We start from the raw sequence: 23,449 nt of genomic DNA, 5'->3' as shown, positions 1-23,449 counted from the left end.
AGACCTTAGGACATGAGTTTTCAATCCTTACATTTAACAAGGATTGAATTAATATATTGAGTGCACTTTAACTTTGACAGCCCAGGAAAAAAAAATTTAATTTGTAATTTAAAAAAAAAAATGTGCATACTCCATAGTACCCCCTTGTGTCCCTACAGTAGACCCCAGTTTGAAAACCCCTGTTCTAGGGGATTACTACAACAAACATACAAACTCATCCATATACTTAATTTTAGCGTAAAGTCAAATCATACCTGGAGATTAGTGCCCCATTGTGCTTTCCCTTCTAGGAGTGCATCTAGAACTGCACGGCTGGGTTCACCACTGCCTGGGTCATTTCCACTGACGACATAGTATGCTGCTCGCACTCGCTTGAAGAACTCTTGATCGACATTTTTAGCACTGCAGTGGTTGGGAATGTAAGCTAGGTCGACGTAGATGGGTGATCCAGGTGGAGTCCCAGCGCTGGATTTCAGGTTGGAGCCTAAAAGAATATACCATTGGTTATTTGCATGTGTGGTTCAGTGAAGAACCATTGCTGTACAGTTGAGATATTTGTCTGGCTTATACTGATATACAGTATTTCTTCCATGTTATGGTTGATTGCCAATAAATAGACAACATTTAAAAATCTGCACTAGTTTGTCTAAATAAATTAATAACAAAGCACTAAAAACAAAAATCTGTTATTTAAATGCTACAAGTGAATTTAGGTATCACAATATTATAATGTACAGTATGAAAAAATGATGTTCATTTTACTTTTAACAGCAAAGATTACTTTTAACAGTATAAAATTTTGTTTGAAGAGTTAATTTAAGTGAGTGTTACATGACAGTGAAGATAATCTAAATGTAAATAAAGGTAAATTAGCATGCGCAATTAAATATCCAATATTGGCTGATAAATTATTAAAATCTGTAATATCACTCAAAAACCAATATGGTACTAATGTGTCATGCATCCCCGATGTTTGTACCTGCATTACTCTTAACGCCATTGACCAATCCTCTGCCTGGGTTGTAGATGTCTCCCCTGGATCCCTGTGTCTCAGACATTTTGGACAAACGAAAAGTCTTCTCTGAATCTTTTCTTTTAAGATTATGAGGTGAGGAGTCTTTGGATGTCTGCTTCACAGGGGTAGTAGATCTCCTGCTTTTTGCATCTCCCTTACGTGCCGGCGATGCAGACTTTCCTAGTGTCTTCCTCAAGCCTCTATTTGTTTTAAGGTCCTTCTTCATTGGTCGTTCTGTGTGGGTCTGGCCATTAAGAAGGGCCTCTGGGTCCACCATGCACACATCAGGGTGTGGTGGGTGAGGAAGAGGGTCCTTCATTGGGATGGGAGGGGGATCGTGACTCCTCGGGGAGGAGGAATGATGACTTCCTCCGTTGCCGCCAGCTGCAGACATTTTGTCCACAGGTAGATGTTCTGCATCTTCATCAGAATCAAGGTTCCCTTCTGCTGTAATTGAAGGACATTCCTCAGTCTCTGGAGGAACATCGGAGTCAGACTGAGATGGGACTGACTCGCTCAAAGATGTAGGAGGAGTTTCCTCCCCTGCTAGCATAATGCCATGCCCAGTCGCTGTACCACTCTGAATGCTGTGCGATCCCTCCTTACCATCTTCATGGTGACTGTGGGGATGACGATGCTGCTGCTTGTGAGATCTCCTTTTGACAGAGTGCTGCTCATGCTCATCACCATCATCATCCCTTGAATGATCGCTTCTGGCATCTTCCTCTCCGTCCTCACTTGATAGTTCCTGTGGACTTGGATTTATAAAGGATGGAGAGATATCTCCTTTGCGGTGTTTGAAGAGCGAAGGTGAATGTGAGGACATGGCCTCCATACCGAGATCAGAGGGTTGTGTTAATCCCTCATCGGACTTCTTGGAGACCTCAGGGTAACAAGCCCGTGCTCCTGATAGTGGAGTGGGTGGACGTTCTTTTGAATCATACTTCTCTTCCTCCTCTTCACCCCCCTTTTCCTCCTTTATACCCTCATAAACATCTTCTCCATAGCCAGGTGGAGCCTTTAGACATTCAAAATCCTCATGCTGTATAGTGGATGCAAGGGCACTATGCTGGCTAGACTCAACTGTATCTGTTTTTTTGCTGTCTTTTTCCATCACTACTTCTTCTGTTTGCTCTTTCTTCTCTTCCATTTTTTCTTTACATTTCTTTTCTACAATTCTTTCAATTTGTTCTACCTCTTTCTTTGTTTTTGACTGCTCGGTTTTCCCTTCACTATCGCTCTGCTGCTCTGACTTCTTGCCATTATCTAGGCTCTCTCCCATCTTTTCTGACCTCACTTCGACCATCTTTTCAGGTTGTATCTGTTCTTCCTCAATTGTTTTATGTTGTACTCCCTCTTTCTCATCTGTCTCACGCTTCTCTTCATATTCCATCTTGCTCACTTTTGCTTCTTTCACTTCAACCCTCTCCTGTACTTTTTCAGGCAAGTCTATACTTTCCTTAGACTTCTCTGCCTCTTCTTGCTTCATACTTTGTTCACTTTGTGTATTAGTACTGAGAATCCCACATGTTGTGACTGGCACCTTCTGAGAACTTGTCATTTCTGTTGGCCCATCTATGGTTTGCAGATCAAATGAATGTAATATTGTTGTTGAGGGTTTTACATCAGCATGTTGCTCTGGTAAAGATGTTGTGCTTAATTTTTCAGTAGCTGAAGATCTTTCACATTCAATTCTGCATGGCAAGGTTCCCTCCTCAAAAATGCTTTTGTTGTCCTCAGGCTCATCATCAGAGGATTTTTCCCATGACTGTTTGTCTGCAGAGTCAGCCTTCTCCAAAGGTGCAATGTCAAACTTGAGAGATGTCGCAGATGCCACCACAATTGGATGAGTTGCATGCTCAGAAGTTGCTGATTCTGGTGATTTTGAGGAATGTGGCTCTGCTACATGTTTAGGATGAGAGACATGATCCCTGTCAGATTTAATGCTTGACATATCCTCCTCTGACTTTTCCTCTGCTGATGATGTTTGATCTTGAAGAAACGATTTGGATTCCTCCAAGGGACTGAGAGGAGAAAACCTGGCAAGACTAGATATTGATTCAGATGTTGTTGTAGCAGGTGTCATTCGCTCTGAGACTTCCATGTATTCGTCTTTTTTTAAACATGGTAAATCCATAATGGGCAACTCTCCCTCTTTTAACGATGAGTACTCATATGATATACTGTCTCCATCTGATCTTAGTTGGACACTAGGAATATTAATCAGTGTTTCTAGGCATTCTCCAAGGTGCTGACCCGTTGAATATGAGGCAGATGTTGAAGAAGAGTAACTAAAGGATGAAGATGATGAGTAAGTTGCATCAGACATTGCTGCTTGAGCAACAGCTAGGGATTCAGTCACTTCAGGCTTTTTATCAGATGTCTTTTGTGGTTCATGTTTGTCATCGCTGGGTTTGGGTATGTCATATTGGACTGAACTAGTATCTTGTTTCTTGGACTGTTCATCCTCCTTGCTGATTACATCCTTGTGCTCTCCAGGTACTGATAAAGGCTCTGTTGTGGGGGACTTTTTTGAGGATGAATCACCAATTGTTTCTGTCTGTAGATCTTCTGCAGTTGCTCCAGATGCTAAGGGACCAGTAGTATCATCTTGTTTTGTTTCGAGTGGTTTAGATGCAGTCATGGTATCAAATGTTACTTTGGACTCTTTCTCAGACATCTCTCTGGCACCCTTTTCAATATCCAAGTCACTTGCATCTTCCTCTTCCTCATCCTCATAGTCATCCTCTTCTTCTGCAAATATTTTTTGGCTTCTGACCAAGCATTCCTCAGTCTCCGCACTCACAATCAATGACTTGCTGGAAAGAGAATCAGTTTTGCCAGTGCACTCAAGTGCAAGAACATTGTCATCAACTTTCATGGACTGCCCTGAAGAACCAGGAGTGGCGGTGCTGGGATCTTCAGGTGATAACCTGGCAGCAAGCATGTCCTTTTCAGGTGGTGAGTATCGACCAGAAGAAAACGGGTCACCTTGGCTTTCAGCTGAATCCAGTTTGTTTTTATCTTTGTTACTATCACTTGAGATTGGACTCTCCATTTTGTTCTCATCGGAAGCAGATGTTGATGAAGTTGTTAGGCTCTGAAGATTTTTATCCTGTGATGTAAGAATCCCTTGTGGACGGGAAGCTTCAGTCACATGGGTTTTGGTCGTGTCCAGGTCCTCTGAATGAGGCATTGCCAATGTTTCTTCTGTTTTATGGTCTTTCTCTTGTGTATCAGGATTTGAAAGGCTGGAAGCAGATGTACATGGCTCTTTATCTGACAATTTAACATGACTTCCATCATCTTTTCCTTGAAGAGGAGAATGTGTGTCCTCTTTCTCCTTCTCCTTCTCTTCTCTCTCCAATTTCTCTGATTTGTCTTGCAAATCACTAGAGGCAAACAAGCTTGAACCTGCTGCCGAAGTGGCTTTTCTGTCAGATGTAAAACTATTGTCAACAAAAAGATCTGGTCTCTCTTCTCTAACCAATTCTTCCTCTTGGTATTGCTCCTTATTGTCTTGCTCTGAGTAGGCACTGTGGCTGTTGTGAATACTTGAAGACTGGTAATCAACCTTGCTGAAAGACACTGGCTCATCATCACTTTGTTCCTCTACTGAACAAGCAGCTCCAAGCAAAGTGGCCTGAGTTGTTTTTCTATTGTCATCTAAATCTCTATCCAGACTAGGGTACTGGTCCTCTTCCTCTCTTCCTCTCTCAGTGTCTTTTGAAATGGGCTTTTCATATGGCTCATATTTAGAGGCTTCAAAGCTTTCTTTTTCCACTTCATAAGTCATCTTGTCATCAGATTTCATTCTCTCGCTATCAGTCTTTTCAGCACATTTCTCATCTGCACTGCCAGTCTTTTGAAAATCAGAATGTAACTCTAACCCTGGAGAGGCAACCTCTCGTTCTCCTTCCCTTTCCCTCTCAGCCTCCTTCTCAGGTTTTGCAGCTTCCTTTGAAGAGAGCAATGTTTCATGTTGGTCATCCTCACTTGCCTGACTTTCAGAGCTGGGCAGTGTGATACTTGTTGGTTTGCTCTCAGTTAGAGTCTCTGAGACAGCTTTAGTACTTGTATCTGTAGTAGAGGGTGTAAGTGATGTGGTATCCACCTTAAACTCCTCTGGTTCAGGTGATATTCCACTGGAATCTCTAGTCAATACTTTTTCATCTAAATGGGCCACAATTTCCTCTTTTTTCATACTTGTCTCAGGTGGTTGTGCAGAACTGCTTGCCATTGGTTCTTCAGACTTCCAAAGTTCCACTGATAATGGTCTTGAACCAGCCCCTCCCATACAAACAGCATCTCCTTCATCCTCCTCAGTGCTTTCATCTTCATCTGAAAATTTGGTTGGAAATGTAGTTTCAAAGGTTGACTTGGTGTCTTTTGTTTTGTCCACAGTTGAGGAGGCTTCTTCAATGAATTTTTCTTTATAATCTAAATTTAATTTGAATCCAATGTCTGACAGTGAGAAAGTATCGGTTTCATGTAATGATATGTCTTGTTTGATATCTCCTTTAGGTTCATCTTTCAATTCCACTTTTTCTTCACAACTCAGATCTGAGGTGTCAAACATTTGTTCTAAAGATTCTACCAAAGATTTCTGTTTGCCTCCCAAGTCCATTTTGGTGTCAACTGACACCAATTTTGATGCATCTTCTATCATTATTTTCTCCTCAGGCTCTTTGCTTACTTTCGAATCAGTTGTTTTATCTTCTGCAATGGGAAGATCTCTTTTCTTCAGTGTGTCTACAGTATCGTGTTCTGATTTTGAATCCACAGTTTTTGATTCTGTTGGAATCTGTTCTGGCCTTTCTTCCACAGATATTGCCTTAGGTTCTTGTTTTGTGTCAGATGGCACATCTGTTGCCATACTTGGTTGAGGTACTTTAGTTACAATCTCTTCAGTGTGTTTTTCTTCATACTGTTGGTCGCTTTTAGCAGCAGCACTCTCAGATACTGATTGATCTGTAGATATCTGAAGTTGAGTATCCTCCACACACTTATCTTTAGATTCATACGGTTTTGGGGAAATGTCTTCAAACTCAACTGGTTGTTCAGATTTGACAAATATGCCTTTGCTTATTTCATCCGCTTTAGCTTGCATATCTTCTTTTTCTGGTGTTATTGGCTGGGGTTCACTCTTCACTTCAGAATCAAGCGCAGATTTAGAGATAGTAAGCTTATCTGTTTTTTCATAAGTCTGACATTCTATAGGCTCTTCATCTGGTTTGCTAGTTAGCTTCACTAACTCTTTGTTTTTCTGGTCCTGATCATCTTTAGAAGACAAATCTGATTTCTCAGATTCAGATAGGAAAGCTTGACCTTGGCTCAATTCTGGTGGTTCATCTTTAGGTTCCGGGACGAATATTGGTGAGGAATCCATTTTGTCTGAAATGGAAATTTGTGTTTTGGATATAGTCTCCTCTACAGTTTCCATATCTTGGCTAGTTTCATCTGTGTATTGTGAAATTACGGAATGTGTTATTTGAGGCTCTTCTTTGTATGATACATCTGCTTTTTCTAAATGTTGTTTGGTTTGATTTTCTTCCAATAGCTTCTCCTTCAAGTCTTCATCTTGTTTACTAGTAATTTCAGTCTCACCTGGAGTTGCCTCTAATATATGAGATTTCATCTCTTGCGCTGACATCCCTTTAGATTCTTGATCATCTTTAGCAGACATATCCTTCTCCATAATGGACACTTCTACATGCATCTCTGTAGACTGAACATCTGGTTTTGAGAGGGAAATTTGCTCTTGCATCACAGATTTTACTTTCTCTACATTTGTATCCTTAGAGTCGTCAGGTTCTTTGGCAGCTGGAATCATTTTCTCATATGTCAGTCCAGCCTCACTTTTACTTTCTAACTTTTCTTCATCTTTCAAGGTAACATCTGTTTTTTCACTTAACTGTTGTATTTGAGAATTGAGGCCATCTGTGTCTTCCTTAAATGGGCTTATACAGACGGATGAATCAGTTTCCTCCAAAGCCACCTGGTCATGTGTAATATCAGTTGATTCAGATTTCTGTTTTTCCGGTTTAGTTGTCATATCTGTCTCTACAGTGTCTTGTGTCTCCATATATTTTTTGGCTAATTCATGAGATGTTGATGTTTCTGCTTTGATGTCTGGGCTTTCTATGGACTGACAAGATATATCAGTCAGATCTTTCTCTTTGGATTCCTTGTCTAATTTAGATGATATTTTGGCTTTCTCTGACTGAATTTCTTCTTCTTGTTTCTCCTGTTTTTCTATCTCGGAACATTCCACAACTGCTGGAAAACTCTTATCTTGAAACTCTTCTTCATTTGCATTTTTCTTATTAAAATCCTCTTTAGATGGCAATGCTGCTTTTTTTGGTTCTGATATTACATCACCTTTATCTGTAACCTCTGCATACTTTAATAATTGGTCATTCTCCTTATGCTTCCCTTCAGCATCATCTCTCTCACCCTCCTTTTCTTTCTCCTCTTTTTTCTCTTCATCTGTGGACGATTTTAAATCACAAGTTTCTTCAACGTCATGATCATCAGATAACTTGCTATCTTTACCCTCAAGAATTACAGCCTTGCTGCTCTCTTTTAAGTCCTCTTCAACTTTGCCCTTCTTCTCAACACTTGGATCAGGCATTACCTTTGTATCACTTATTTCTTTTAATGGTAGAACTGGTAGACTTTCTTTTTTAGCTGACAAGTCATCAACAAGTGGAGATGGTACAGAGGTTGCTTCCTGGATTCTCTTCTTTTCTTCCTCCTCTGCTTGAGGTATTTCTTTCTCATCTAAAACACCAGGTTTTTGTTTTGCACTCTCCTTTTCAGATTTAATTTCAGCGGGGCTAAGTGGCACTCCTGGTTCTTGATGAGTCTCTTTAAGGAGAACTTTATCCTTCCCTTCCACAGGTGACATTTTGAGGGGAGAGTGAGATGCACTAGGTGGTCCAGAATGTGTAGGAGAAGCCATTTTTACAGTGCTGTCATCAGGGCTAATGCATCGGTCTTTCACATCTGGAAAAACACTAGCTTCAGTAACAGGAAGCTTAGAAACACTGTGCGATGGGGAGGAGAGTATTGTTTGTGCTTCAAAAGATGAGTCCTCCCTAGAAGGTGATACTGATACCTTCTCCATCTCAGGTGGTGAGGATTTTTCAACAGATGAAGTATCAGGAACTAAAGGCACGGGACTTTTGGGTTTGTCCATTTCTTTCTCCTTGTGTTCAAGTTTATCAAGTGAGGCATATGCTTCTTGTAACTTTCCAAGTGAAATGTCAACATTTGGTGTTTTATCCTCATATTCATCCTCCTCTTCATCACCGTAATGGGCGGCCATCTCAATTCCCTCGGTTTTGCCTTCTAAGGGAAGTGGTGGAGATTCCTCAGAGGGAGATGATTTGAAACACTTGTCTTCCTCCAAGGAGGATGTTGGTGAGATGGTTCCAGCTGAATGTAGGTAGTCTTTTCCTTGGGTGGCATCAGTCTGGGTAACCGGTTGAACTGTGTCCAAGACTAGGGAACTTTTTCCAGTGTCTTCAGTCTGAGGTGCTGTGGCGGATGCCACTGACTGATCTTCTGCAATGGAAGTGGGTAAAGAAGACAGTTTGTCATACTCCGTTATAGACGTTGCTGAAGAAACATGTTCCTCTTCAGCTAATGGCGCTGCAAATATACTGGTGTAGATGGAAATAGGTGGCTCCTGTGCACCAATCAATACTTTGCCTGTTCCATTGCCCATTGCAGCGGCTTGCATTTCTCTCATTCCATGGATGGCATCAAAGGAGCCTGGTTGGTCTGGGACCAAGACATCATAGCTACCAACCTCATATTGAAGGTGTGGTATCCTGTCCTCTGCTTCTTCATGGATCTCCTCATCTGAGATGGTCTGTTCAGTCTCAGAGTAACCTGGGATGGTTTCATCCTGAATATATGACAAGTTTTCTGCTGCTGCAGCTCCTTGGGCTGTAGAGGTAATACCAGCTGTAACACCTCCAACATTTGACAAGTATGCATCCTCTTCTTCCTTGACTTTCTCAGCAGAGATATCTTTTATTTCTTCATCTGCAATGGCATCCAAATCCTCTGCCTCCTCTAGCTCAGCTTTTTCAATCACATCCTCTTCTTCAAACTGCGCCTCTTCAGTTTCAGTCTTTCTTTCCTCCACTTGTTTTTGCTTCTCCATTTCCTCAACTTCATGTTTTCTGTCCACTCCCTCTAAGTCTTTGGTTTCCTTTATTGCCCCTTCATCCTCTTCATCTCCTATTCCCATGTCTTCCTCCTCCTCCTCTATCTTCTTTCTAACAGGCTGTGTCTCAACCTCTTCCTCATCTTCATCTCTCCTCTTCATCACCGTAATGGACAGCCATCTCAATTCCCTCGGTTTTGCCTTCTAAGGGAAGTGGTGGAGATTCCTCAGAGGGAGATGATTTGAAACACTTGTCTTCCTCCAAGGAGGATGTTGGTGAGATGGTTCCAGCTGAATGTAGGTAGTCTTTTCCTTGGGTGGCATCAGTCTGGGTAACCGGTTGAACTGTGTCCAAGACTAGGGAACTTTTTCCAGTGTCTTCAGTCTGAGGTGCTGTGGCGGATGCCACTGACTGATCTTCTGCAATGGAAGTGGGTAAAGAAGACAGTTTGTCATACTCCGTTATAGACGTTGCTGAAGAAACATGTTCCTCTTCAGCTAATGGCGCTGCAAATATACTGGTGTAGATGGAAATAGGTGGCTCCTGTGCACCAATCAATACTTTGCCTGTTCCATTGCCCATTGCAGCGGCTTGCATTTCTCTCATTCCATGGATGGCATCAAAGGAGCCTGGTTGGTCTGGGACCAAGACATCATAGCTACCAACCTCATATTGAAGGTGTGGTATCCTGTCCTCTGCTTCTTCATGGATCTCCTCATCTGAGATGGTCTGTTCAGTCTCAGAGTAACCTGGGATGGTTTCATCCTGAATATATGACAAGTTTTCTGCTGCTGCAGCTCCTTGGGCTGTAGAGGTAATACCAGCTGTAACACCTCCAACATTTGACAAGTATGCATCCTCTTCTTCCTTGACTTTCTCAGCAGAGATATCTTTTATTTCTTCATCTGCAATGGCATCCAAATCCTCTGCCTCCTCTAGCTCAGCTTTTTCAATCACATCCTCTTCTTCAAACTGCTCCTCTTCAGCTTCAATCTTTCTTTCCTCCACTTGTTTTTGCTTCTCCATTTCCTCAACTTCATGTTTTCTGTCCACTCCCTCTAAGTCTTTGGTTTCCTTTATTGCCCCTTCATCCTCTTCATCTCCTATTCCCATGTCTTCCTCCTCCTCCTCTATCTTCTTTCTAACAGGCTGTGTCTCAACCTCTTCCTCATCTTCATCTTCAATTGCAGCACCCTCATCCTCAAATTTCTCTAATTCTGATGTTTGGGGCTCATCCTGTTGTTCTTTCACTTCTGCTGATGGCACTTCTTGGATTTCTGCTGATGGTGCTGCTTCTTTCTCTGTAGCTTTTTGTTCCACAATATCGGTTTCTGTAACATGATCTTGTTCTTGCTCCTCTGCTACATCATCATCTCTTTTAGCTGGTAATCCGGAGACAGTAAGGGCACTTTTAGGGGCTTCAGAGTGATCTGTCATTTCAGTAGGTCTCATTTCATCAAAGTCTTTTGTTAAATCTTCTGGAGTAGATGGAGCATATATTACTTTTCCTGTCCCATTCTCCGGTTTCTCAGGTTCAATCTTCTCAGCCACTGGTTCTGCCACAATCCTTGCACTCTCGAACTTGGCAGTTGTTGGTTTGCTCTTTATTGTTTTGGGTTTCCCTTGGGTTTTGGCCTTGTTGAGGGTCTTCCTCACCTCTGGTGTAAAAGGTTTCAGGTCAGGTTTAGTTATTTTTCTCAGTTCAGGTTTTAAAGTGTCCTTGGTTTTAACCTTTTTCTCATCTTTTTTCACAGCATCATCTTTTTTAATTTCACGTTTTTCTTTCTTAACTTCCCTCTTTTCTTTGTCTTTCTTTTCATCCATTTTGGACACCCTTTCCTTGGGGTGTTTTTTCAGTGATTTCTCCTTCAATAATTTTTTCTTTTCTGTCACTTCTGTTTTTGGTTTCAATGGCTTGGTGTGCTTCTTTTCTTCTTTTTTCTCAATTTTGTTCTCGTTGACAGAGTCACTCTTCATTTCGACCATGGATACATCCTCATGCTCGTCGGTTTCTTTCTTAAAAGGTTTAGCTGGTGCTTGAGTCTTGGGAGATGATTTGAGACTTTCTTTGCTGTCAGTTCTTTGCTTTAGCTTTGTTTGTTTTACTGCTGAAGGTGAAATGCCAGAATTAATGTCTTTTTGGGTGGCTACCGGATACCGCAAGAAATCAAGGTGCTTCAACTTTTCAAGCCCTTCAAGGATTTTGTTCTGCGGTGCATTTCCAGGGAACAAAACTCTGATGATTTTTTCTGTAGGGTTGGCAGGGAGCCATACAACGAGAGCAGTAATAGATGTCAAATACGGGACAGATATTTCTCCCTCTTTTCCATTGGGAAGCACTATCCCTGTCTTGGCCTTGCTGTTACCTGCCCACTTCTGCATGAGGAACTGCATTTCCTTACTGTCCTTAACAGGGTTCAGGACAAACATGTCTAACCTGCCCACACCCATCTTATGAAAAAGAGTGATGGGCTCGATGGTATTGCTAACCACTCGAAAAAGAGGCTCAGGCTTAATTCCTAGCTTGTTGAGGTATTGCAATGTAAGAGAGGCTTCCTCAATGCTTCGCTTAACTTTCAAATTCGATTCTGATGTGCGAAGCTTCTCAGGTACATTGAAGAACACAACTCCGAGCTCGGGTGATATCAGGTTCTTCATCCAATCACTGTAGGTGGTTGAGCCTTGAGACTGTTCTTCCTCCTGTTCTGCAACCTTCCTTTGAAGTAGTCCATTGATTCCAGGAAGATTATCAGCACCAATATGGGTAAGAAGGATAGAATCAATACGATCTAAATGTCTGACAAGCTTCCAGAAGCATGACCTTCTGTCAGAGCCACCATCAATCAGAATGTTAAAACCATTGACGGCAAAAAGTGCAGAATCCCCCCGTCCACCAGGAAAAATGTAGCAGCAAGGCTTTGACAGCTTTAGGAATCCTCCAGAGGTTGGAGGCTCAAGAAGGTCAAATGGGGATGGTACATCCACAGTCTCAGATATGTATTCGGTAAACTCAGTGACACCCTCCATCTTAGGGAGTATGGGCTCTGGATTCAGCCTATAATTCAGCAACTCCCTAATGCGTTGCTGTTGCCCCAGAGAGCTCCAGCCTGCCTCACCACGGCAAGACACAGTCAGTGATGCCCACTGTCCAGAGCTGGCTTTAACCAGCAAATTACTGACCTACGTGAGGAAACAAAGTCCAAAATTAGTCAAGATATACAAGCACACACACACATATATATACAGTATATACAATTTGAATACAGTTATATTATCTAAACTTACCCCAGGATCAGCAAACACACGTGAGAAGGTTTGATGACTGAACACTCCAGTTTGGAGAACCAGGTCGCCTTGGTCAGAACTCTGCCCACTCAGGACCAGTAGCTTGTGCACAGCTGGGTCAGATACAAGACAATGGATCTAGGACATAATAAGAGACAAAAAGAGCATTTAAAACACATTAGTCTATTAGAGTCAGTCTGTTTGCAGCAAGGTTATACTTCAACAAGGTTATTCAATGCACAGCTGGGTCAGATACAAGACAGTGGATCTAGGACATAATAAGAGACAAAAAGAGCATTTAAAACACATTATTCTATTAGAGTCAGTCTGTTTGCAGCAAGGTTATACTTCAACAAGGTTATTCAGTCTAACATCAAACCTATTATTTATCTTTATTAGAAACATACAGCATCTTGCCCATAGAGTTTTTCTTTAAATAACTTACCTCAGAGATAACGGTATCTTCTGATGGGTTCACCAATACAACCGTTTCAAGAACATCACTTTTGTGGTGCAGAGTCCTTTGACCTGAAAGAAATACATATGGTTTTTCTTGTTGATATTAAGTTACAAATATCTATTGTGACTACACTCATTGAGTCTATTTATGATTTGTAAATCATCTAAAACAGATGCAGCATAAAGATTCACACTAGTTGAAGGTCATCCTGTAACGAAAGAAACTAATACAGAAAGTGAAAAGACAGAATATGCAGGGTCAGACAGCTCTCAGATTCCATCAAAAATATCTTAATTTGTGTTCCGAAGATGAACGAAGGTCTTACGGGTTTGAAACGACATGAGGGTGAGTAATTAATGACAGAATTTTCATTTTTGGGTGAACTATCCCTTTAAGAGAAATGACTGTGCTTTCTATTGGCTTTTCAAAAAGTGTTAAGCTACTACTACAATAATTTGAAGTAGTTAAACTACATTCAAGCTAATCTTTTGTAATAGTAGTTAGCAAAACTACTAACTACAATGAAGGGCAAAATCTTTTTTAAATATATAACTATACAATATAAAATTGAATGATTATAATTTAATCAGAGCTGTACTTTTCTTACACAAAAACAATGAAAGTTTGAATGAATGGATAAATAGGGTGATAACATCAAATTTGATTTAATAAATGTACAATAAATATAATAATAAAATAAGAATATTCCTTAGTTATAACTTAATCTAGTATATAATTTAATCAAAAACACAGTAAGAAACTAAATATGCTGCTATAAAGAAGCTTGGAACGACATGAAAGAATTTGAATTAATAATTTTTTTTTTTTTATTCTGTTCATGTTACTGCCTGAACTGATTCACCTGAATAAATAACTGATTCGCACTTCAAAATGAACCGATTCACTAAAATGAATCACATTTCAGGATGAACCAATTTACTACAATGAACCAGACCTTCCAGCACTACATATGAGTGAAAGTTGTTTAGGATGAAATGATTTAGTAGAACAAATCAGGCTTTCCAGTACTACATTTGAGAAAGAGCTCACTTGGCGATGAATTTGCATGTGCAATACAATTTGACATTCAAAATACAATATGACTGTTGGTAATAGCTTCACTAGAAAAGGTTTGCTACTTTACTAAAAAAGTTTAGCTACTTAATTAGTTGCTCCCCAAAACTTTATGCCAGACCAGTATTCTGAAAAAAAGGAAACACTCATCTAAATGATTTAGGAAAACTTATTCGGGAATAGGGCTAAATGCTAAACCATAACTCACTGAAACGCACAGTAGCCAGAGCGTAATCCTTTAAAGCATGTTCCTTAACAACATTGCATTGATTTGTTCATTTGAAAGTCAATTATAGCAGCCGTATGATTGATTAATGTTTGAATGCCCCTGCAGCAGGAGTAACACTGAAAGCCATAGCTATCACTCACATCAATATTCATTCATTTAGAAAAGGACTCCCAAGATGTACAGAACAGCATATCCACAGCTAAAAGACAACCTTAGTGCAATGTATTTCAAGGACAGTCCTGCAAGAATCCTGTTAATGAGACATCATGGATGTTTGGATTACGGTCACAAGTAAGGGGTTTAGAGTTTTAAGTGTAAATTATGATAAGAGGATATCCAGGCTAATAAGAAAAAAAATCAAATGACAGAAATGCAACACAAGTCTTTATATCATCTCAAAAATCCAGTCCAAACACATTTATCCTGTGTTTTCAGTTGTATAAAGAATGTTATAAGGGCAGGGTGTATTGAGGAATTAGTGGGATAATCAAAGAGCTGCTGAACGCAGCACGACTGGGGTTTGGACCAAGCTGGCCTAAGCCCAGCCTTGCTTCTATGAGCCAGATGGTATGAGAAGGAAGTACAGAAGTGAAAGTACAACATATGTGAAGACTGGTGAGACAGATTTCACCAGGACGCACTGAATTCAAATAATACGGGCTGCCACGGAAACTAGTAGCTCCGACCCTGCTGCCCTTTGCAAAGTGACAAAGTACAAAGAAAAGAGGGAGGTATGAAAGTCTCAGGCACTGCAGTTGCTCTCACTGCAGTTGCTCTCCCTTAGGCACAATGCCCAGAGCTACATGGGTCTATTGGCTTTGTAATGAATGCATTGTGTGCTTTGTTGTTGTTTGATGAACATCTTAGGAAGAGGCAGAACTCAGAGAATTAACAAATGTAGGTGATAAAAATTACATTTTTTAAACTCTGTCTAGACAGTCAGAATTACTGTAATATCTAAAATGTTAGATGGAAAAAAAAAAATATATATAAAAATGTTACATTTAATTTAATTTATAATAATTCCAGAAGAGTTTTTACAAACCTGCTGACAAAAATAAATGTATTCAGTGGCATTTATATTATAATTAGCTTAAAAAGAATAATTCCTGTATTGACATATTTTGTATTGAAACAGGAATCTTTGGCAGGACGCAAAGGGTTCACCACTTTTTAAAAATAATCAGTTAGGCTTTAGTTACATCAGAACCATGAACCATGATTTGCTTCTCACATATGGCATTGGGGGGTGGGACGTTCTCACCTCTCACTCTCTAGGTACTCATCCTAGAGAGTATTTGATTGGACAGTATAAATTGTAATGCAGGATGAGTCATACATTTTTATTCATTTTTATTTTTTTCTGGAAAAGCCTGTAAATTTTCAAATGGGCTTAAAAACCACAAAACTCCTTTGCCATTTTAAATAAACAGATGGTTTTGCAGAGCGGAGTGTTCAGCCAGCTTCCAGTTTCCACTACTCCCTTTGGAAATTTTCCACAGTCGCTAAAGAATGGGAAAGAATGTAGCATTGTAACAGTAGTCCAAGGTATCCAGTGAATCTGTTAAAGAACAAGCAATTTCATAACCGCTGATTATGACAATTTTTATAGCACAATCACATTAGCATCGTAAAACACTAAGTCGTTTTTAAGAAGGTCTCAGTGTAGAGATCCAGTCCTACCTCACCTGACCTGCTTGATATAAATATCTGCTCATGAACTTCAAAAATGAGAGCACTCTGTTAAAATAAGCTCAAACAGTGCTATAGTAGAAGACAGACCAAGCATCAGCGCTGCTCCAGATATTTTGCTCTAGATATGGTCACCCAAGAGATTGAGGCCTGTGGAAGTTTGGAAACAGAATCGCCTCATCTGAGCATCTAAAACAGTCGCTCATGTCACCGTCTTGTGTGCTTTTGGGAGCAGATAACCTTGTGAACGGCACGTCTTGCTGTAGTGCACTGTATTAGCAACACTAAATCTGTTTGTCCCAGTGGAACAAGCCATTTAATTCCCATTTCATGTACAGCTGACACAGAGGTTGTGCAATGTTATGGCATTTCTTTTTATTTAAAATGCAAGATGAACTTTCATTAAGCATGAAGCACCACAGGTGTTTGTTGTTATCTAAAGTACTGTAGCTAACTAGCTTTTCAGAATGGAGGGAATTAATGTTACTTTTGAGGGACTTATTGTAATCCCATAAATGTTTCATCAATCCAGTCTTAGTCCAGTGCTCTGGTTGAGAGAAGTATGATAGGAAACTTAAAAAATCCATTAAAGTAATACTCAGATTTTTATAAATTACACTGCTAGGCGCCATAATTCCTGCAGATGAGCAATTTCTGCCACTGTACATGATTTAAGTGCTCTATACACTCTATAAAGCCCTAAAACAACACTAACACAAGCTGTCCAATATTTCTTTGGACTCTTGACGCTCCCTGTTGCATCTACACAAGAAGCGAATGCCCTAGTTTCTTCTGGTAATCCTAGTCCTGTGATTTGGCAATGCTGAATGATTCTGCTGTTAAGCATATTAAAGCCTCTTTTATCACGGATGTGTCACTGAATCTCAGACAGCCACCTGGGTAAAGGGTGTGGCAGTGGCACAATGACCCAGCAGGAGTGCATGTTGTGCTTTTATGCCTCATTTGCATGGACATTTCTGATTTTAACTATTATACTGGCAATACTGATTCACAGAACTCAAAAATAGTAATGTCTAATAACTAGCACAATAAGATAGCAGTCTATAACTTGATAAAAGACATAAATGAAGCTGCATATGCAATCAAATTAGCCTAACATTATTTATGTACATACAAAATATAGAATAATTAGGGCTAATCATTCAAATCTAAATCAATCAATTAAAATCAATATAAATACATTTCAGTTTGTGAATTGTGAAAAGAGCACATTAGGTAGGCCATATGTGGGCTACAGAGGAAGCAAGTTTTAAAGCAATAAAAAGGGTATGAGAAGATTGTTGGTGCTGTACCACTGTTTCCTTGGGCGCCAGAAAACTCCAACCTAAGCCTGAGCCAACTATGAGATCATGCCAACCCACAGCCCGTTCATTAGCATTTGAAGCCACATCATTGTGGTCCTGAATAAGGGCTGGATGTTTCTCCAACACTGACAAGACTCCACAACACTGCGGCATTTCACAACAACGTCCTGGTGTCACAAAGATGTCTTATCATTCTATACATAATATGGCCACATAAATTTGACATTTTAATAGGCAGGAATGAAAGAACAATAAAGAAAAGCATTAGATCTTGAAGAAACTAGAAGCTTGATAAGTGCATCTTTTAATCCTGATAACTGGCCTTATTGTGCAAAGATATAATATATACCCAGCACACTGGTGGGTAGGCAGTCCAAATAAAGGAAAATGTCATGAGTACACACCAAGTGATGCACCAAGTTATGAAAATACACATGCTGAGATGTTAACAACATGTTTAAGCTGCAATATAGAGGAGTGTTTATGAAAGCAGGTAGAAAGCAGTATAAATAGCGGATCTAAGAGAGGACATGGGTCTGTTCTGAGTCAACATCTGCTCTGAAATGTCAGTGTTTCCACAGTCCTTTAACCAGATGATTAACAGACAGCTTATGGGTGGATTTGAAAACATATGCATCTAATCATAACATTTGATGGTACATAAATAGATCTAAAGTATTCATGTTGTCATCTTTCAAATCAAAGTATATAGTAGGTACTTTTTAATGGAACAAAATGCACAATGTGACCTGTTTCATGTATAATTCATTTAACATTAGAATAAGATATTCAAATGATTATTAACAAATAAAAGTACTCAAGGCCTTCCGAAGTTACATGAGCAGAGCCAGATAGTATGCTGTTAATTAAGCCTATGATAAATCTTTTTGCTCTAAATATTATTCAGCCTTTTGAAGAGATCCTGTTAAAAAGAGTGGTTGAACAGCACACTGGTGGGTAGGCAGTCCAAATAAAGGAAAATGTCATGAGTACACACCAAGTGATGCACCAAGTTATGAAAATACACATGCTGAGATGTTAACAACATGTTTAAGCTGCAATATAGAGGAGTGTTTATGAAAGCAGGTAGAAAGCAGTATAAATAGCGGATCTAAGAGAGGACATGGGTCTGTTCTGAGTCAACATCTGCTCTGAAATGTCAGTGTTTCCACAGTCCTTTAACCAGATGATTAACAGACAGCTTATGGGTGGATTTGAAAACATATGCATCTAATCATAACATTTGATGGTACATAAATAGATCTAAAGTATTCATGTTGTCATCTTTCAAATCAAAGTATATAGTAGGTACTTTTTAATGGAACAAAATGCACAATGTGACCTGTTTCATGTATAATTCATTTAACATTAGAATAAGATATTCAAATGATTATTAACAAATAAAAGTACTCAAGGCCTTCCGAAGTTACATGAGCAGAGCCAGATAGTATGCTGTTAATTAAGCCTATGATAAATCTTTTTGCTCTAAATATTATTCAGCCTTTTGAAGAGATCCTGTTAAAAAGAGTGGTTGAATTTTCATTTGAAAACTTAATATTGTGTACTACAGTGACTGCATATAAAATGAACAATTGTCCATTTAACCTCAAGACATGCCCAATTACCTATAAAATAATTATGATTAAAATGATAGTAATTCATAAAAAATGATAAATTTGCAATTCCTGAAAATGATGATAAAGTACTTTTTATAATGACCGCTAAATTATACTGTAGACATTGTCCATCGCGTCAACAACAGTATGCTACTTTTATGTCTCCCGTACAGCTCGTAATCTCTATTTTAAAGGGGTCATATGATGGGATTTCAAGTTTTCCTTTCTCTTTGGAGTGTTACAAGCTACTCGTGAGTAGATAAGATCCCAAAAGTTGCAAAGACTAAAGTCTCAAATCCAAAGAGATATTCTTAATAAAAGTTAAGACTGGTCCACGCCCTCCTAAAACGGCTCGTTCTAACACGCCCCCACATGTCTACGTCACTGTGTGGGAAGATTTGCATAACACCGCCCAAATGTTCACGCAAAGAAAGAAGGCGTAACTTTTATTCTCGCTGTAGTATTGTTGCCGCCGCCATGTCGTGGAGACGCTGTGTGTTTCGTTGTGAAAGCGAAACTTCTTTGTTTGGCCTTCCAAAAGAGGACACAACTAGAAATCAGTGGTTAAGTTGTATTTACAACAGTTCAAACCAAATATTCAGATGTGTCCAGCGCATTTTACCACTTGAGGAATTGGGCCAATCACAACGCACTGGATAGCTGGCCAATCAGAGCACACCTCGCTTTTCAGAATGATGAGCTTTGTAAAAATCGACATGTTTCAGAAAGGCGAGGCATAGAGGAGAAACAATAATGTACAGTATGTGGAAAATAATGTTTTTTTTTTACCTTAAACTGCATAAACACATTTCATTACACAAAATAATGTTCTTTTTTTAGCAATGTCATGTGACCCCTTCAATATTAACGCAAGCTAGCTAATTGCCGCCATCTTAGAACTTAAAACAGTTATTGCTACATAAAACCGCGGAAATAAAACTGAGCTTAGAAAAACATGGAACCAATAAGAGACATAAAGAAATCAGATAATGTTTAAGTTAGCCAGTCATAAAAAAATAAATCAAAAAAATAAGTCCTGATGCCTGGGTTTGTTTTATGTTACATGATTATTTTATGTTATCATACTTTACATATTGGGTGGCAATGTCTCATGCATTATTAATAAATTAAAGATGTATTATTTAGCTCAAGCTTACATTTAACTCCCAGATTACAGATGCTATCATTCCACATTCCCAATATCCAGTCCTGCTGCAGTAACATTTCACACAAAGAACTGTACCAAAGAAACAACATTTAACACAGGAAGTATCCTAAGGCAATGTGTATGATTAATAAACAATGAGGTAAAAGATCTTAAACCAGAACAAGCGACAATTTAGACAGGCCAATTTAGATCACAGTGATTCAACAGCAGGGGAGGAATTCTCACTGCAGCACTACAAAGAGAGGGTGATCCTCCCACACTGAATTTGCAAGCTCCCAGGGATGATGGCCATTTGTGCACTCACCCACATACCCACCAACACAAACGCCCTTCAAAAGACTGAATAAAGACTGAAATATGTCACCAAAGGGTGAGTTTGAAGCAAATGGGAGCAACATCATATCACCTCACTGTGACTGTGAGCAGTTCACAGCGAGAGCTTGTTGACATCACATCTCAGTTTCAGCACATTTAACACAACTCATGTCTGCGCTTTCATGCAGGTCAACCGCACTTTCATCAAAACCATTAAAATTCCCTCTATACTGAAAGCTGCTTTATTACAAACTTAATGAGCAGGTGCCATGAGCCGTTACATAAAGTTCTACCGGTATACATTTAAATTGGCTAATGAGCTGACTCAGTATAAATGCTCAGAGTAAACAAGTAAATTAGATTTTAATGGTTTATTTTGACAAGCAATCATTCCAGTTAAATGTTTGAGGAAAAAGATAAGAACAATACTGTGTGCCTGTCTAAGAGATTCATTTGTAATTAAAAGTGCTACAGTCCACAGATGGGCACCTGCTACTTAAGTTGTGTCCCTTTCCACTGAGTAATCCACCAATGAGAGGTTGTTTGTCTCAACTGACCGTTCCTAAATCTGGAAGGATTATCCAGTAAGTCCAAAGTTGAGTTGCTAATATTTTCTAGGTTGGACCATTCATTTGTGTTGTCCATGGAAACTAGGTCTAAAATGGCTGTTTCTTTCTCAGCATTTTCCAATGTCAAACGGAACAAAGCACGAGTCACTTTGGTAAAGCCCAAGCACCCAATCGCCAAAGATAAAGAATCTCTCTAAAACCTAATAACAGAGCACACTGCCACAAAACAAGACCAATTAAATAAGATTATAGATTTTGAAGGAAATTACATCTCATATTAAGACACTCAAAGTAAAGCAGGTCCACTAAACATTCTGCACCTCTACCGTACTTTGCTTTAGGCTACTACCAGTACCAATGGGACAATGACTCAGCAGCTAATGCTGTTAGACCCACTGATGTCAGTGGGTGTTTCTCTATATAAGAATCCCACCCAGATAGCTGCATCAGAAAAGAGAACTAAGGAACGACTGAATCATTTCAGCACTGAGCTGACAAACAAATGTACTTAAAATAGTCCCCAGTATCTCCTCAAAAGCTAACAATCAATTAGAGTACTTAGATCATTTAGTTCAAGCAGGTCTGATTTGGTTCATTGATGTTTTTGTACTCCTATGATATAGATAAGTTTAGAGCAAAACAACTGAACATTACTACTAATATCAGCTGTGCCGAATGAAGCAAAGAGTAATTTTGTGGGTTTAATTGGCTTCCACAATGATATTCAAACATGGAGCGAGTCATCCATTTAGTCATTATTTTTCATGAATGGTCCTTAAGCAGCCAGATGTGCAAATGTATTGCAAACAGAGAGAGAAGGGGGAAAGAGAGAAAGAGTCACAAATAGCAATGCTGAGTCATGGAGCAGCAAATGAATCAGTGGCTGTTAAAACCTACTGACAAGCTGGACAGCATTTTGGGGCATCATAATCATGGATTGCTAATTGTTTATGAATGTATCAAGATTTTGTAGAATTGTATATTATTGAATTATTATAGTAAATAATAGCCTGAACTTAGTGGAATCACTGTTTAAAGAAAACAAAAAGATCGGTAGAGGTGACTGTCAAAACTGAAAAAAAAAAAAAAAAAAAATCTGAACCGATTACCCAGGCAGCAATGTAAGTTCCGTAGAATGCTGTCGATGAATGCATCTTACTAGATTTTGAGACAGAGCCAACACTTTGCATTATTTTGGTTGTAATTTTATTGGAATTGTAGAACAAATTAGTCTTTTGAGTAAGTTCTTTTTAGTCAATCAAAAACATACTGCAGGACCAGTGCAGTCCGATTCTCAAACGAATGACTCTTTTGAGTCGGTTCTTTTTAGTGAATCAAAACATACAACGCGATCAGTGTTGTCTGATTCTCAAACGAATGAATAATTTGAGACGGTTCTTTTTTTAATCAAAACATAAAGCGGCTACTACTAATAATAATAATAAAAAAGTCAGTCGGAGCGGTTGTTGTGTTCAAATGACTCGTTAATAAACCGCAAAATTTAATTTGTAATTAAATGTTATGCTATTATGAACTAATAATGAACTAATAAGCGTGTGTTGTGTTATGTTATATTTAGTAAGGCTAATAAGACTTCAAACAGTGCATTTACTGTCTGTCGCCTAAAGATATGAGTTTTATTGGAATCTGTGGTATTTTTGGAATTAACTGAAACGTTACCATATTGTCCTTTTTTATTTAATATATAGCTATGTAAAATATTTTGCGTTTAATTAATTTAAAATATCTGTGAAACCTAAGTTTCTATAAACATATCTTTCGCAATAATATTTTGTGCAAATCTACAACGATCTGCACCACTAATAATAACATTTCTTTTGTCCAATTTTTTTCTTCTACAAAAATAGGCTACTAAAAGACTCGTTAATAAACAAGAATCGTTCAAATAATTACACCAACTCTAACATGAACATTCCTAATTATACCTCAAAACTTTTGAGCATAGCCTATATTCCTCCAGACAAAGACGTACACGTTTAGCATCTTAACTTAACGGGAAGTCGTGGCCTAATGGTTAGAGAGTCGGACTCATAACCCAAAGTTTGTGGGTTCGAGTCTCGTACCGGCAGGGATTGTAGGTGGGAGGAGTGAATGTACAGCACTCTCTCTCACCTTCAATACCACGACTGAGGTGCCCTTGAGCAAGGCACCGAACCCCCAACTGCTCCCCGGGTGCCGCAGCATAAATGGCTGCCCACTGCTCCGGGTGTGTGTTCACGGTGTGTGTGTGCACTTTGGATGGGTAAATGCAGAGCACTAATTCCGAGTATGGGTCACCATACTTGGCCACATGTCACGTCACTTTTAACACAGCCTCCCTAAAATATCTCAATGTAGAAGTGCATGCGTCATGCAACAAATAATCACTTTTCGTGGTCATTTAGCACAAGCACAAAATAATAAAATAACGAAACCACTTCAAATACATACTGACAAACGCACAAATAATTTCACAACCTGTTAAATTATATATATATATATACAAAAAAATTATATATAT

General features: G+C 39.2%; 1 protein-coding gene across 1 annotated transcript in view; it reads right to left on the bottom strand.

Annotated features, from left to right (window-relative positions):
- Positions 1-23,449, bottom strand: part of LOC107679590 (microtubule-associated protein 1B-like) — a 37,570-nt gene that overhangs the window by 4,018 nt on the left and 10,103 nt on the right. Inside the window, exons 3-7 of the mRNA XM_016475179.1 lie at positions 12,926-13,008; positions 12,481-12,618; positions 10,374-12,375; positions 980-9,343; positions 255-484 (exon numbers count right to left, since the gene is read on the bottom strand). Of these exons, the coding sequence (XP_016330665.1) occupies positions 255-484; positions 980-9,343; positions 10,374-12,375; positions 12,481-12,618; positions 12,926-13,008 (10,817 nt within the window). The remainder of the gene's footprint in view (positions 1-254; positions 485-979; positions 9,344-10,373; positions 12,376-12,480; positions 12,619-12,925; positions 13,009-23,449) is intronic.

The sequence above is a fragment of the Sinocyclocheilus anshuiensis genome, unplaced genomic scaffold (genome assembly GCF_001515605.1).
Source record: "Sinocyclocheilus anshuiensis isolate Anshui unplaced genomic scaffold, SAMN03320099.WGS_v1.1 scaffold288, whole genome shotgun sequence".
NCBI lineage: Eukaryota > Metazoa > Chordata > Actinopteri > Cypriniformes > Cyprinidae > Sinocyclocheilus > Sinocyclocheilus anshuiensis.
This window is presented reverse-complemented; position numbering and strand designations above follow the sequence as displayed.